Source organism: Mobula birostris, chromosome 24 (genome assembly GCF_030028105.1).
Source record: "Mobula birostris isolate sMobBir1 chromosome 24, sMobBir1.hap1, whole genome shotgun sequence".
NCBI lineage: Eukaryota > Metazoa > Chordata > Chondrichthyes > Myliobatiformes > Myliobatidae > Mobula > Mobula birostris.
The window spans coordinates 61,945,648-61,962,787 of record NC_092393.1 but is presented as its reverse complement, the minus strand read 5'-3'; the positions used below and the strand labels follow the sequence as shown (position 1 = coordinate 61,962,787).

Below are 17,140 nucleotides of genomic sequence, written 5' to 3'. Positions count from 1 at the left end.
TGCATGCTTCGCGGATTGGTATTGGTTGGTGGCCCAGAGGGTGGGGGCCACTGCACCACCCAAAGTCTGACGACTCAGCCTAACAGACCATCATCAGTGTGCTCGGCAAGCTGCCTTCCCGATTCCCATAAGTGACACTACACCGTACATACATTATTTCTACTTTATATAGGCTGTGTATTTTTACGTGTTATTTGGTATGATTTGGCAGCTTCATAGCTTAAAGGTTACTGGACAGCACTTGCGCCGTGTTTTTGCCAACAGCGCTTGCGTGAGATTTTCTGCCGACGGCGCTTGCATGAGATTTTCACTATGGAGAACAGTGCCGGCAATGATTGTGGAAAAGTATTTCTACTTTATATAGGCTGTGTAATTATCATATCATTCCTGCTTTTACTATATGTTACTGTTATTTAAGGTTTTATGTGTTACTTGGCATGATATGGTAGGTTATTTTTGGGTCCACGAACGCTCACAAAATTTTCCCATATAAATAAATGGTAATTGCTTCTTCACTTTATGACATTTCGGCTTACAAACTGTTTCATAGGAACGCTCTACCTTCGGATGGCAGGGGAAACCTGTATTCCCAATCTATAGCCTTTCTTTATAAACAAAGTTCTTTAAATATCCTCCATAATTGCAAGATTTTCCACTAAATCTTTCGGCCTTCCCTTAATCATATTATCTCTCCTCAGAACAGTTTTTAAAAAATATACAAGAAATAGAAAACAGACCAGGAAACACCCAAAAACAGATCAGCATTAATCTGTGTCTTCCTTTACAAAGCTGTCTAAGCTGGTAATTTTCCAACAATTTGTGTTTTCCGTTACTACAGGTTGACCTTCACTAATTCGACTACCTGTAATCCGGTTCCTTCGATAATCTGCACTGATTTCAAATTTTCTGTGCAACTGTAATTTAAAATTTTCAGGGCCGCCGTACCAATCTGCTGCGCATTGTTTTGGTTGCGCTAGATCTGTTCACGTGTTGGTGCACTCTTGTAAGCACAGACAGGCGATTCCTGCTTGTTTTCCTGCATTTATTAATATCATCTGCGTGAGGTGCGATCGCCCGGCACCCGCCCGTCTCACCCACCAGCGGAGGGGGGGGCTGGCGTATGCTGGGTTGGTCCACCTTCTCGCCCACCTACCAGCAATCGCACACTGCCCTCCGGCGTCACCCAGCTGGCACTCCGTTCTCTTCTGCCTACGACCTCAGATCAGACGTTGTGATCCGCTGAATTTAAGCATATTACTAAGTGGAGGAAAAGAAACTAACCAGAATTCCCTCAGTAACTGCGAGTGCAATATAGCCTTTTGGGTAACTGCAAGTCTGTGTCTTTGCTATCACTTAGCTCACGCTTGAGTGCTGGTAGTGGGTGTGCTTTATTTTTTTGCCAGCGGGGAGGGGAGATTGTTGCTTGCTGCCACTTATGCGCGGGAGGGAGGTGAGCTGGGGGGGGGGACTTAGGGGTTTCAGGATGTATATTGTATACATTTCTCTGACATTAAATGAACCTTTGAATCCTCTGATATTTTAAAGGTATGATGAGGCGGTTAGCTATTGCTTAATGTGATCCTTCTGTAATTTGGCATTTTCATTAAAAGGGCACGCCACAGGTCTCAATGGTGCCGGATTATAGAAGGTCGACCTGTATAAACCTTTTGTTTTATTTGCTTTGCTCTCTTACTACACACAGCGGCTTTAAAAGCCTTCTACAAAGGTATGCCCAAATCAGAACAGTGCTCTAGCTAAGAGCTAACATTCGAACCTCTTTGATCTTACACTCTAAGCCCCATAATAAAAACACAAGCTTTAATTCCATGTTTCTAGCTTTCCATGGTAATGCTCCCTAACTCTTCCTCCACTAGATGGGCATCTGCAATGGTGCTTTTTTATGCACCTTTGCTGAGTTTGTCAATTTCATATCAACTTCCACTTCCACCTGCTCTTAAATTCACTTGGTCCTTTTCAGACACCTCTCTCCTCTTTCTCTGGAGACAAACTGTCTACTGACATCTTTAATAAACCTAACAATTCCCATGGCTATCTTAACTATACCTCTTCCCACTTGGTCTCCTGTAAAAATATTATTCCCTTTCTCAGTTCCTTCATCTCTGCTGCATCTGTTCCTGGATGAAGCTTTCCTTTCCAGGACATCAGAGATGTCCTCCTTCTTCAAAGAACGGGCATTTCCCTTCCTCCATCACTGATGCAGCTCTCACCCGCAGCTCCGCCATTTCTTGAACATCCGCGCTCACCCCATCTTCCCACTGCCTTAACAGGATAGAGTTTCTCTTGTTCTCACCTACCTCCCCATGAGCCTCCGCATCCAACACAATCATTCTCTGCATCTTCCGCCATCTTCAATGGGACCCGACCATCAAACGGATCTTTACCTCCCTCCCACTCTCCACTTTCTGCAGGATCAGTCCCTCTGTGATTCCTTTGTCCATTCGTCCCTCTCCACTAAGCTCCCTGCTGGCATATATCCCTGCCACTACATCTGCCCATTCAGCTCCTCCCTTACCTCCATTCAGGACCCCAAACAGTCCTTCCAGGTGAGGCAACACTTCACCTGTGAATTTGTTGGGATTTTCCATTGTGTCTGGTGCTCACGATGAGGCCTCCTCTACAGTGGTGAAACCCGATGTAAATTGGGTGACAGCTTTGACGAGCACCTCTGCTCCATCTGCCAAAAGGGTAATTTCCTGGTGGTCAACCATTTTAATTCCTATCCTCATTCCCGTTTCAACATGCCAGACCACGGCCTCATCTTCTGTCACAAAGAGGCCATTCTCAGGGTGGAGAAGCAACACCTCATATTCTGCCTAGGTAGCCTCCACCTGATGGCTTGAATGTCGATTTCTCCTTCCAGTAATTTTTTGTTCCCTCCCCCTTCCCTCTTCTGCTTTTCCACACTCTGGCCTCACCTCTTCCCACTTGCCTATCACTGTCCCTCTGCGACCCCTCCTCTTTCCCTTTCTTCTATTAGATTCCTTCTTCTCCAGCCCTTTACCTTTCCAAATTATTGGAAGGTATTCTGAGAGACAGGATATGTAAGTATTTGGATGGATATGGACTAATTAAGGGTAGTCAATATGGCTTTGAGCGTGGTAGGTCATGTCTAACCAATCTTATAGAGTTTTTTGAGGAAGTTACCAGGAAAGCTGATGAAGGCAAGGCTAATAATGTTGTCTCCATGGACTTTAGTAAGGCATTTGACAAAGTTCCACTTGGGAGGTTGGTCAAGAAGGTCCAAACAAAACATCAACTGTTTATTCATTTCCATAGATGCTGCCTGACCTACTGAGTTCCTCCAGCACTTTTGTGTGTTGCTCTGGATTTCTGGCATCTGCAGAATCTCGTGTTTAGATTTAATTTCCCGTTTACATTTGCACTTCTGACAAATTGCATAAAAGAGACCTCAGAATCTGCTTACTTTCCAATCCCCTCATGCTGTTCCACAGCATTTATATCTCCATTCTGTCTAACTCACCAAGTACATAACTAATATTTCTCTTAATTAAAAAGCCTCTTTCACTGCACTGTAAGCGTGTCTCAAACTTCCAGAACCCTTGTGCATTTTTAATTTAGTTTTCCAAATCATCGAATATGTTATTGCAAGTTTAATAACCTGCTTCTAATTATACACCAGACACAGAAGACAGTCATCCACAAAGAAGAATAATAGCTGTTTGGAGGATAAGGGTTTGGGAACTGAACATGTGGCTTAAAGCAAATTTTACTGAACTGTTAAAAACATTTGCAAATGAATTAACAAATCCTGCCTATAATTTAAAAAGAATGGAGTACACAGTGATTACCCACCTAGCATTTTGCTGACGTATGGTTCAATGTCTACATCTTGCAGGTGCTGGTAGGTATGTACATGATAAAGACGAAGGGTGGAGTCGAGACGGATTGAAACCCATACCCCATCTCCAATCCAGGCCAGCTGTCTCACCTGGCTTTCCTTCCGTGGGTGGGCATCAAAGGATTTCTGGATACAAAAGCAGAGGATGTGGCTACAGCACAATGCATTATACCAATATCAAAACAGATGGAATTATACCAAAAACATTATACCCTTTCCTTCAACATGCTGCCTGGATTAAAGAGCATGTTTTATGAGAATGGATTGGGTGGGCTAGGGCTTTTCTCTTTGGAGCAAAGGAGGATGAGAGGTGACTTGATAGAGGTGTACAAGATGATAAGAGGCATAGATTGAATGGACAGCCAGGGACTTTTTCCCAAGGTGGTAACGGTTAATACAAGGAAGCATAATTGAAGAAAAGTATAGAGGATACATCAGACCTAAGTTTTTCTTAATACACAGAATGTAGTGGATGCGTGGAACACACTGTCAGGGGTGATAATAGAGGCAAATACATTAAGGATATTTAAGAGACTCTTAGATAGGCACATGGATGACAGAAAAATAGAGGCCTATGTGGGAGAGAAGGATTAGATTGATCTTAGAGTTGGCACAACATTGTGGGTCGAAAGGCCCAAACTGTGCTGAAATGGTCTATGTTCTTAAAATAATATGTTAGATGGGAAAATAAATGTAACTTAGAGCCTTGACAAGTGGCCTTTGTCATTTTTACAATTGTTTGAGCTCAAGAATATTTGACACAATGGCACTTTTAGTTGAAGATAATTTAAATCTATTTTAGAGGTTTATTTGAACACTTAGCTTTGAAGAACAATACCTCAATTTTCATGGCTTTTGGTTGAACAACATAGATTTTATTCTTGTAGCCACACCATACTTTATCATGCACCACAGTCATGCAGCGGATTGAGTGATGAGGCCGCCCAAAGTCCAGAAGGTGATAGTTGGTAAGATCCCACTGTCCATCTGAGGAACAAACACAAAGGTTGTCCAAAAACACAACTACCCGTTGTAAGTTTTAAGTTGGGTAAAAAAAACATTGCCTATGACATGGCATCACTCACATTATCATTGTTAACTGATGTAATAATTTACTCTCTCCAAATACTTTGTTTAGTTTAAAGACGTTAGTTAATGGTACATGAACCTTTCCCTCAATGTTCACTGAAGTCAGAAATTAATCCCAGACCATCCGGAGGTCGGAGGTCATACATCTTTCTCCTGGATTTCAATTACGCTCCCAGTGGAGAACAAGAGGAGAAGATGTAAACAGGTAATAGGATCAATGGGAATATGGCACCACCGTTGCTGTTGCAACACTGGCTAAATGCTAGCTTGGATCATCCATGTGGTGGTCCTAAGATACAAGAACATATTTCAAAAGTGATTTTTTTTAAGACATGTTACTCTTCTGAAATCTTTCTAAATTTCTGTTTCAGGCATACAAAGTCCACATCCACAGAAGACTTCTTGTGTTCATGGTTAGAGAAACCTCTGGAATAAGCTTATTGCTTTGTAACTGCACACTCCTGCCACAGTGGCAATCACACATTGGATGTTTGCACTATTTGATCTCTTTTTTTGCACATTGGGTGTTTGATGTTCTTGTTGTGTGGGTTTTTTAAAATAGGTTCTATTGTGTTTCTTTGTTCTGTGGCTGCCTGTGAGAAGACAAATCTCAAGGTAGCATACAGTACACATTCTTTTTGGTAATAAATGTACTTTGAATCTAAACGATCAGAATTGGGCTCCATGCCAGTTGTTCTTCCCAAGGAGGCAAAGTGAAATAAATAAATTTTCCATAAAATCCTTTTGAAATGTAACTCAATCCACTTTATATTTAAGCATTGACATACATTCGAAGCTAGGCAGAAGCATTCTTACTGGAGCTTGCTTACTTGGCTCAAGCCCAACTAGACCAAACATACACGTTGCATTCAGGTCCCACGTACTTTCTGAGAAAACCTTCAGGTCTGAGGTGAGTTGGATTGGGCTGGGATGTACTATGTTGTCCGAGCTCAGTAGTTTATCCTGATATAGATGATTTACGTCCTATTTTAAATTAATCAGAGACCTTTCCCCATAGCAGAAATGGCTAATATGAAGGGGCATAAATTTTACGGTGTTTGGAGGCAAGTACAGTGGCATGCAAAAGTTTGGGCACCCGGGTCAAAATTTCTGTTACTGTGAATAGCTAAGCAAGGAAAAGATGACCTGATTTCCAAAAGGCATAAAGTTAAAGATGACACATTTCTTTAATATTTTAAGCAAGATTACTTTTTTATTTCCATCTTTTACAGTTTCAAAATAACAAAAAAGGAAAAGGGCCTGAAGCAAAAGTTTGGGCACCCTGCATGGTCAGTACTTGCCAGCTAAGGGTCTTTCAATTCTTGTTTGGGGGATTTTTGCCCATTCTTCCTTGCAAAAGGCTTCTAGTTCTGTGAGATTCTTGGGCCGCCTTGCATGTACTGCTCTTTTGAGGTCTATCCACAGATTCTGGATGATGTTTGGGTCAGGGGACTGTGAGGGCCATGGCAAAACCTTCAGCTTGCGCCTCTTGAGGTAGTCCATTGTGGATTTTGAGGAGTATTTAGGATCATTATCCTGTTGTAGAAGCCATCCTCTTTTTATCTTCAGCTTTTTTACAGATGGTGTGATGTTTGCTTCCAGAATTTGCTGGTATTTAATTGAATTCATTCTTCCCTCTAACAGTGAAATGTTCCCCGTGCCACTGGCTGCGACACAAGCCCAAAGCATGGTCGATCCACCCCCGTGCTTAACAGTTGGAGAGGTGTTCTTTTCATGAAATTCTGCTTCCTTTTTCCCCCAAACATACCTTTGCTCATTGCGGCCAAAAAGTTCTATTTTAACTTCATCAGTCCACAGGACTTGTTTCCAAAATGTATCAGGCTTGTTTAGATGTTCCTTTGCAAACTTCTGACGCTGAATTTTGTAGTGAGGACGCAGGAAAGGTTTTCTTCTGATGACTCGTCCATGAAGGTCATATTTGTGCAGGTGTCGCTGCACAGTAGAACAGTGCACCACCACTCCAGAGTCTGCTAAAGTCTTCCTGAAAGTCTTTTGCAGTCAAACAGGGGTTTTGATTTGCCTTTCTAGCAATCTTACGAGCAGCTCTCTCGGAAAGTTTTCTTGGTCTTCCAGACTTCAACTTGACCTCCACCGTTCCTGTTAACTGCCATTTCTTAATTACATTACGAACTGAGGAAACAGCCACCTGAAAACGCTTTGCTATCTTCTTATAGCCTTCTCCTGCTTTGTGGACATCATTTATTTTAATTTTCAGACTGCTAGGCAGCTGTTTAGAGGAGTCCATGGCTGCTGATTGTTGGGACAAGGTCTGAGGAGTCAGGGTATTTATAAAGCTTTGAAATTTGCATCACCTGGTCTTTCCTAACGATGATTGTGAACAAGCCATAGCCCTAACAAGTTAATTAAGGTCTGAGACCTTGGTAAGAGTTACCTGCAAGTTCAAATCTCTCGGGGTGCCCAAACTTTTGCATGGTGCTCCTTTCCTTTTTTTCACTCAAAAATTGTACAGAACAAAAGTAATACACTAATCTTGCTTAAGATGTTGAAAAGAATGTTTCATCTTTAACTTTATGACTTTTGGAAGTCAGTTCATCTTCTACTCACTTAACTATTCACAGTAACAGAAATTTTGACCGGGGTGCCCAAACGTTTGCATGCCACTGCATAATGAGGATGTCAAAGGTAGGTACCCATCACAGAGAGCACATTGCCAGGGGTGGTGTAGAGACAGATACATTAAGGACATTTTAGAGACTCTTATAGATGATAGAAAAATGGAGCGCTATGTGGGGGAGAAGGTTTAGATTGATCTTGGAGGTTAAAATGACAATACAATATTGTGAGCCGTGGGGCCTGTGCTGTGCTAATATTCTGTGTTCCACACTTAGCGTTTCTTCCATAGACAGTAAGACTGTTATACTTACTGGTGACCAGGTATGGAGCTGCTTCTGCACTTTGTTAATTAGCACAAGAGTTAAATGGCACCTGAACTATTGCTGGTGGAGATGGGATATCAGTCCCAGATTGTATGGCTTCATTCACGTATCACCTCACTGAGAAAAGAACAACGTGACCAACAACACTGTCTTACCTACTCCTCTATGAAAGATCGCCAAAGTCCCATCCGCTAACGCCACTAATACTCTTCCTTTCAAATGTCTGACAAAAGAGAAACAAGGCAACACCTCATTACACAAGGTTCATTTCCAAAAGGATGTTGCTGGGTCTTGAGTACCTGAGCTATAGGGAAAGATTGAACAGGTTAGGACTTTATTCCCTGGAGGAGAAAATGAGGGGAGATTTGATAGAGGTATACAAAATTATGAGGGATATAAATAAGGTTTTTCCACTGAGATTGGCCAAGACTACAACTAGAGGTCATAGGCTTAGGGTGAAAGATGAAGTATTTAAGGGGGATCTTCACTCAGAGGATGGCGCGAACGAGCTTCCAGCAGAAGTGTTGGACGTGAGTCAAGTGTAAGTTTGGATAGATACATAGATGGAAGGAGTATGGAAGATTATGGGCCAGGTGTGAATTGAGACTAGACAGAGTAACAGTTTGGAATGAATTAGATGGGCTGAAGGGCCTGTGTCTGTGCTATAGTCCTCTATGACTCAATAGAAAGAATCTTTATGGTATCATTTTTCTTTAAATCCAGAACAAGGAAGCAGCTCTATTTCCACCTTTAATATCTTTATTTTTCCCTTTCAAGGTTCTTTTGAAGACCCTGACCTGGAGTTACACACAGACTTCGGTTCTTTGCCGAAATGGGACCTGTTCTCGGGGTTCTACAACAGCCTGTTGTTCGACATGCCAAGTGTTTGGCCTGAGAGTCTCGCTCGTGTTTGGGAGTCTAAGATCTCAGGGATCTGGAGACGGGCGGATCGCGGGTCGGTGTCACGGCAGAAGACTCGTGTGTCGTCGGGGCGGCCGGAAAACCTTTCGCTGTGGGTCCGAAGACCCGAGGTCCTTGTGATCTTTGAACACAGAGCTCGAAAAAAGCAACAAAATGAACTTTTAACATTGCAAACCAAGGGGTTGTTGTTATGTCTGCCGCTCACTGTTTGAATGGAGGACACCTCCCTTCTCCCTTATTAGGGAGAGAGAGGACCTGTGGTTTGTCAAATGTCAGACTAAATGTGAAGCCTTTGGGCTAACTCTGGTCCGTGTCTTTTCTATTGCTTAGCACATGCTTGGGCTCGGTGATGGTACTGATGCACTTCTATTTTGCCGGTGGGGGGAAGAGGGGATCGTTGCTTGCTGCTGCTTATGTGCGGGAGGGGGAAACTCAGGAGGGACTTTGGGGTTCTCATGTTTAACTGTTGTTCATTCTTTGGGGCACCTCTCTGTTTTTCATGGATGTTTGTGAAGAATTTCAGGATGTATATTGTATACATTTCTCTGACATTAAATTGGACCTTTGAACCTTTGAAGGATCAATGTTTGCAAATGGCATCATACAGACAGGAAGCTGATGGCCTCACACCTCCTGGCAGAATTTTAGGGGGGATAATGTAAGGGATTAGCCTTGTCTTATGCTCCCTACATTATTTTTCCACTAGCACTGGTACCTCTGACAGAACGGTGGGCTCTGGGACTAGGCTGGAGCTACATCTTTGCTTTTCACAGCAAGAAATCAAAGGAGACCTGTATCCACATCAACCCACGCACCCAGCACAGGAGGGAACATAGTATTCATACAGGTTCTCTTTTTGGTATTTGGTCCAGTATTTATAGACTGCTCTGAAAACATTTAACTAATGTGGTGCAAGCATCTGTAGAGATCATACTCTGAATAAATTAATTAAGCTGCTACCTTTACTGGCCATAAATACACACTAATTCACAAGTTCATAATCAGGTTTATTATCATTGGCATGTGTCATAAAATTTGTTCACTTAGCAGCAGCAGTTCAATGCAATGCATGATAATTTAGAAAGAAAAAATAAGTAAATCAATTACAGTAAGTATATATATGTATAGTGAATAGAGCAAAAACAGAAATAATATATATTAAAATATATATTCATGGGTTCAATGTCTATTTAGGAATCGGATGGCAGAGGGGAAGAAGCTGTTCCTGAATCGCTGAGTGTGTGCCTTCAGGCTTCTGTACCTCCTCCCTGACAGTAACAATGAGAAGAGGGCATGCACTGAGTGATAGGGGTCCTTAATAATGGACTTCTCCTTTCTGGGGCACTGCTCCTTGAAGATCTCTTGGGTACTACAGAGTAGAGCTGACCAAGTTTACAACTTACTGTCGCTTCTTTCGGTCCTGTGCAGTAGCCCCCCCATACCAGACAGTGATGCAGCCTGTCAAAAGCTCTCCACAGCACATCTACAGAAGTTTTTGAGTGCATTAGTTAACATTAGGAGTTTCTCTTCAAACTCCTAATGAAATATAGCCACTGTCTTGCTGTCTTTATAGCTGCATCGATATGTTGGAACCAGGTTAGATCCTCAGAGATCTTGACACCCAGGAATTTGAAATTGCTCACTCTCTCCACTTCTGATCCCTCCATGAGGAGGGGTTCATGATTCCTCAACTTACCTTTCCTGAAGTCCACAATTAGCTCTCTCATCTTACTGACATTGAGACCATTTAACTAGCTGGCATATCTTGCTCCTGTACGCCCTTTCATCGCCATCTGAGATTCTAACAACAATGGTTGTATCATTAGCAAATTTAATAGATGGTATTTGAGCTACGCCTAGCCACACAGTCATAGGTATAGAGAGTGTAGAGCAGTGGCCTAAACACACACGCCTGAGGTGCACCAGTGTTCATTGTCGAGGTATTATCACTAATCCACACAGATTGTGGCTTCCAGTTAGGAAGTCAAGAATCCAGTTGCAGAGGAAGGTACAGAGGCCCAGGTTCAGGATTGTGGGAATGATGGTGTTAAACGCTGAGCTATACAGTATCCTGACATAGGTGTTTGTACGATCAGTTGATCTAAGGCTGTGTGAAGAGCCAATGAGATTGCATCTGTCGTAGACCTATCGTAGCAATTGCAGTGGGTCCAGGTCCTTGCTGAGGCAGGAGTTCATTCTAGCCATGAACAACCTCTCAAAGCATTTCATCACCGTAGATGTGAGTGCTACTATGCAACAGTCATAAAGGCAGCTCACACTACTCTTCATTGTCACTAGTACAATTGTTACCTCTTTGAAGCAGGTGGGAATTTCCGACTATAGCAGTGAGAGGTTGAAAATGTCCTTAAATACTCCCACCAGTTGACTGACACAAGTTTCAGAGCCCTACCAGGTACTCCATCAGGGCCTGCCACCTTGTGAGGGTCCACCCTCCTAAAAGACAGCCTGACATCAGCCTCCGAGACAGAGATCACTGGGTCACCAAGTGCAACAGGGATCATCACAGCTGTAGTTATATAATCCCTTTCAAAGTGGGCATAGAAGGTGTTGAGCTCTTCTGGTAGCGAAACATTGCTGCCATTCATACTATTGGATTTCGCTTTGTAGGAAGTAATGGTCTGCAAATAGATATTGCCTCCAACCTCACTCAGAATTGTTTCTTCCCTCTTGAAATAGCTCTCCACAAGTCATACTTGGTTTTCTTATATAGACCTGGGTCACCAGACTTAAATGCCACAGATCTCGCCCAGCAGACAATGCACCTCCTGGTTCTTCCACATGGCGTTTGGTTTGGGAATGTACAGCAAGTTTTCAATGGCACACACTCATCCACACAAGTTTTAGTGAAATTGGTAACAACTGTGGCGTATTCATCCAGATTCGAAGATGAGTCCCTGAATACAGTCCACTCCATAGATTCAAAGCAGTCCTGTAAGCGCTCCTGTGTTTCCCTTGTTCAAACCTTCTTGGTCCTCACTCTGATCAGACTTTCCATAGTGAGGGTGTGGAATAGCACGGTAGGCATTCTTGGTGGTGGTGTAGCAATGGTCCAGTGTGTTGTTTCCTCTAGTACTACAAGTGATTTGCTGATGATAATTACTTAGTGACTTTTTTAGGCTGGCCTGGTTAAAATCCTCCAAAATGATGGTAAAGGCTTCAGGGTGTGCCGTTTTGTGCATGATGTTCCCATTGCTCAGATCATCTAGAGCCTGTTTGACATTGGCTTGAGGTGGAATGTACACCGCTACCAAAATGATCACAGAAATCTCCCGAGATATTCCAGGTCTGATGAGCAGAATTGGAACAAAACTTACATTTTTGAATGAAAAGGAGTTGATCATGAGGCATACACCTCCACCTCTGCTTTCAGGCTGTGTAAAATTTAGAAATGCCAATTGTGAAGGGGCATTAATTAGAGCTGTATGTTTTACATAAAAAGTTAAGTAATTTCAGGAGTAAATCATTTGACACCTGAAAACATTTTTAGTATACCTTCATTTTTCTCTAAGATGTCAGTTGAAGGAATTTGGTGACGAGGAAAAGAATACAAGGGTAAAAATGAAAACCTGCAGCTGGAAGTTATTGCAGTAATTGAAGACACAATTGATGCATCATGCAGAACACTTTGGCAATTGCTATGATTTATAATATTGGTACTGACGAATACTTTTCTATCCCCAGGACTGTACATACATACCAGTTAATAAGTTATCCAACACCCCCAATAAATGGTTAAATAAAGTTTATTAACATGTCAAAATAGTACTGAATGTTATGACTTACACAATACTAAGAATAGAGTCCTTCAGTTTAATAGAGTGCAGACATTTCTTCCACTGAGCAACACAGGAATGGACATACAAACTGCAAGCAAAAACAACACATTGTCTCTTCATAATCCACGCTTAAAAATTAAGAACAAAAGTTCAGATAGAAATAGAAAAAAAACAGCTCAGTCCATCATAACTCACACTCCAGTTAATCTTATTATAAATCATCACAATCCTTTTGAATCTATTTTTAAAACTGCTTCTTAGGAACACTCCCAATTTAGAAGATTCTGCAGATAATTGGCAAAATGTCAAAATTTTAGGAACACATACACAAAATGCTGGAGAAACTCAGCAAGTCAGTTTATATCGCTCCATCAATGCTCGATTTTGCTGAGTTCCAACAGCATTTTGTATGTTTTGCCTAAGATTTCCAGCATCTGCAGAATCTCAGTACCAGCTTTAGCAAAAGCTAACAACTCTGCAGCATCTCAATTCACTAGAATTGGGAAAGGTAAACAATTGAGAGATCACAGGGGACTGACAAGACATAGAACTGAACTTTATTTTTCTTCCTCGATTACAAAATTGACAAAAATTCACAATTAATTTCATTTAGCAAATACGCCATATGGTAGCTTTGCATTTTTTTAAAAAATTTGTTTGCAAATCTAACATCAGTCACAGAAACAGACAACTTTCCAGATGTAGAAAAACAAAACATTGCAAATTTTGGGAATCTGAAACACTGGAAATTCCCAATAGATCAGGCAGATTTAATAATTATACAGCACAGAATATGCCCTCCCTGATGATCTCTTTGCCCAAATCCTCCTATTCCATTAGCTTTGTATCCTCCTATGCCTTACTTGCATAAAATATCTCTTAAATATCATCCCTGTATCGACTCCAACACATCCTCTCCGGCCGTGAATCTGAGATGTTATAAAGATTAGCTTCCCCATTCTCTATGTAACAAAAATGTAAATCTTCTTCTTCACAACTTAAACCAATATCTCTACTCCTCTACACCCTACTAATCCGTACATCTTTGGAATATGGGAGGAAACCAGAGCACCCAGAGGAAATCCACATGGTCACAGGAGAATGTATTAATTCCTTATGTATAGTAGTGGGAATAGAACTCCGATAGTTGTAACAACTCTTTTGGGCAACCAGATTTGAGGAGAATGTTTCAATATCCCTGCAAATGATGGAGTCAAAGACTTCAAGGAAATGAGGACAGATCTTTCAGTCACTGGTGCTACTCCTGCATTTTTCTTGAAGTTGTCACAGGGTGACGATCATGTCCACTGTGCCTCAGAAAAGACAGAGTCCACATTGTGATTCGGGGATCCCGTTGACTGTGTGGATTTCCTTCGGGTGCTTTGGTTTCCTCCCACATTTCAAAGATGTACGGGTAAGGGTTTGTGAGTTGTGGGCATGCTATGTTGGCACTGCAAACATGATGACACTTGTGTGCTACCCCAAGAACATCCTTGGGCTGTGCTGGTCGTTGAGGCAAATGTTACATTTCACTGTATGTTTTGATGTCTATGTGACAAATAAGGTAATCTTTAAAACTTGATCTACTGGTCCGCAGGAACTCCTACCCTCAAAAATGCTTCTGAAGTCTGGACTGCCTACATCACATAACAGAACAGTAGTAGTGTGTTCTTGCAAAATCCTCCACGTTCATTCAAATGTTATTTGGACCAACATTAGTGTCCACTCCCTGGTCAATGTCCACAGACAAAATTTGCAAATATGAGAACATTTATTAAGTACACTTAACTTACCAACCACTCTGTGCCCCAAGCCACATAGTTGGCAAGACACTGCTCATTTTTTCTGCTTCTTCATGCATCAAGTCCTGCTCTGTTGGAAGTGCAGATACTCCATCCTTATACAAATCAGATTCCCTGGAGGGCATACAATAATAAATGGATTCAGAGTCAGGGAACCGAGTCATAGAATTCTCCCCTTTCCCCGTCTCCCTTTTTAAAATTCTCCATTCTGGTTCCTTTCTCACCCCTTCCTTTCACTTCCCTCTGATGCTCCTCCTTCCCTTTTACCCAGTCCACTCTCCTCTCCAATCAGATTCCTTCCTTCTTCAGCCCTTTATCTCTTCCACCTATCTATCACTTCCCAGCTTTTCATTTCATCCCTCCTCCCCCAGTCACCCACATTCCCCCTCACTTGGTATCATCTATCACCTGCTAGCCCCCCTTCCTTCCCTTCCCAGTCCTGCTGAAGGGTCTCAGTATTTCCCTCCATAGATGCTGCCTGACTTGCTGAGTTCCTCCAGCATTTTGTGTATTGCTGTGGATTCACAGTACCTGCAGAGTTCTGTGTATTGACCACTTCATTCCTCTCTCATACATAACTGATAATTTTATTACAAGAGGAATACAAGTACAGAGAAAGGACATGACAATTCACACATGCTTGGTGAGTCTTGTGTACAATTTTAGCTTCTCTATGTAATGCTACAGAGTGAGTGCAGTTCCTGGGCTGCGAGCTGCCATATGAGCAGAAATGAAATATGTTAAGCTTGTATTTCCAAAGTTTAGAAGGGTGAGAAATATCTCAGTGAGATCATCTGAAATACTTGGAGGGCTTGCCTGGGTAGATGAGGTGGTAATGATTTCACTGACAGCATAGTAATGAGTCTCAAAACAAAGGATAAGAATATAAAAAAAATAAGGAGAAATTTCCTGAAGAGGCGGTGAATCTTTTGAAATTCTCTACACTCAGACCTGTAGAGTTTCAGCTGCTGAGTTTATTCAAACCAAAAACTGATAGATTCCTGGGTACTGGAGAGAGCACAAGATGTGGCCAGAAGGACAGGAAAATGGTGTTGCAGTGGTATGTCAGTAGAGCAGGTCTGACAGGCTGAATGGCCTGTTTCTGTTCCTATTTCCTACATTCAAAACCCCAACATTAATTAAGTGGATGTGGAGAGGAGTTTTCTATAGTGGAGGAGTTTTGGACCAGAGGGCACAGCCTCAAAATACAGGCACATCCTTTTAGAACAGAGATGAGGAGAAATTTCTTTAACCAGAGCTGGTACATCTGTGGAATTTATTGCAAAGTGGAGGTTGATAGGTTCTTGTTGAGTAAAGGCATCAAAGGTTACAGGGAGAAGGCAGGAGAATGGGGGCGAGAGGGATCATACTGTATGTCAGCCAGATTCTGATCAGGTATGAGGCTGGTTGAGAGTTGCTGCAATAGAGGCACTGAAAAAAAAACCCAATACAAGTAGTAGATGTCAGCAGAAACCACAATACCCACAGACCTCCCCCTGCAAATGTTTGTTTAATTTGGGGAAAATTGAGATTTAAATCAAGGACAATGCAATAGCCACACATTTTCCAACATTGATCAAAATAACTTTCATTGTGTGGGACAGTTCCAATTTCACTCATATTCTACAACTGTGACTCCACATACCGCCTGTTGTATGTCTGTGTGCTGTCAGAGCTCTGCACTCCCAGAGGGTCAGTGAAAACATGCTCTGTGTAAGCTCCGGACTGACTGACATCAGTTAAATCATCATCTGACACAGGAAGGTTTAGGTTGGATTCTGTTGCTTCTGTGGCCTCTTCTGCAGCCAGCAAGCTTTCATCAGGACTGACACACACATCACCAACTTCCCCTGGAATAAGGTTTACACATTACACACTTTCAAGAGACCACATAAGAGAGATTTAGTTTTCCCTTATCACTGCTCAAGGAAAATGTATTATCAAAGTAATATGTTACAATATATGACCTAGAGATTCATTTTCTTCCAGGCATTTACAGGTTAAAGTATGTAAAAACTACACATAAGGTGATGCTAGAAAGTTTGTGAACCCCGTAGAATCTTCTCTATTTCTGCATAAATATGCCCTAAAATGTGATCAGATTTTCACGCAAGTCCTAAAACTAGATAAAGAGAACCCAATTAAATAAATAACACAAAAAATGATATACTTGTTCATTTATTTGTTGAGAAAAATGATCAAATGTCACACGTATTTGTTGGAAACCTTTGGGGTAATGCTTTCTACAAAAAGCTATTTGGACTCAGGTGTTCCAATCAATGAGATGTGATTGGAGATGTGGGTTGTAGAGTTGCCCTCCCCTATAAAAAAGAGACACACAAAGTCAGGTTACTGAAAAAGCCTGCTCTTCTCAAGAAAGATTTGTTTCTGTACATCATGCCTCAATTAAAACAACTTTCAGAGGACCTTACAAGAATTGTAGAGATGCATGAAGCTGAAAAGGCTACCAAAGCATTTCTAAAGACCTGAGTATTGATCACTCCACAGTAAGAGAAATTGTCTACAAATGGAGGAAATTCAATACTGTTGCTACTCTCTCTAGGAGATCACACCAAGAGTACAATGTGCAAATGTGCAATGCTGAAGGATGTGAAAAAGAACCCAAGGATAACAGCAAAAGGCCTGTAGAAACCTCTAGATGTTGCAAAGGTCTTTATTCACGTCTCCACTATAAGAAAAACACTGAACAAGGATGGTGTTCGTAGAAGGACA

General features: G+C 41.8%; 1 protein-coding gene across 3 annotated transcripts in view; it reads right to left on the bottom strand.

Annotated features, from left to right (window-relative positions):
• Nucleotides 1-17,140, bottom strand: part of LOC140187338 (C-Jun-amino-terminal kinase-interacting protein 4-like) — a 295,764-nt gene that overhangs the window by 25,714 nt on the left and 252,910 nt on the right. For all 3 annotated transcript variants that reach the window (XM_072242530.1, XM_072242531.1, XM_072242532.1), the window contains 6 exons: nt 16,053-16,257; nt 14,399-14,521; nt 12,613-12,693; nt 8,043-8,110; nt 4,719-4,867; nt 3,835-4,006 (listed from right to left, as the gene is read on the bottom strand). In XM_072242530.1, coding sequence (XP_072098631.1) covers nt 3,835-4,006; nt 4,719-4,867; nt 8,043-8,110; nt 12,613-12,693; nt 14,399-14,521; nt 16,053-16,257 — 798 coding nt within the window. The remainder of the gene's footprint in view (nt 1-3,834; nt 4,007-4,718; nt 4,868-8,042; nt 8,111-12,612; nt 12,694-14,398; nt 14,522-16,052; nt 16,258-17,140) is intronic.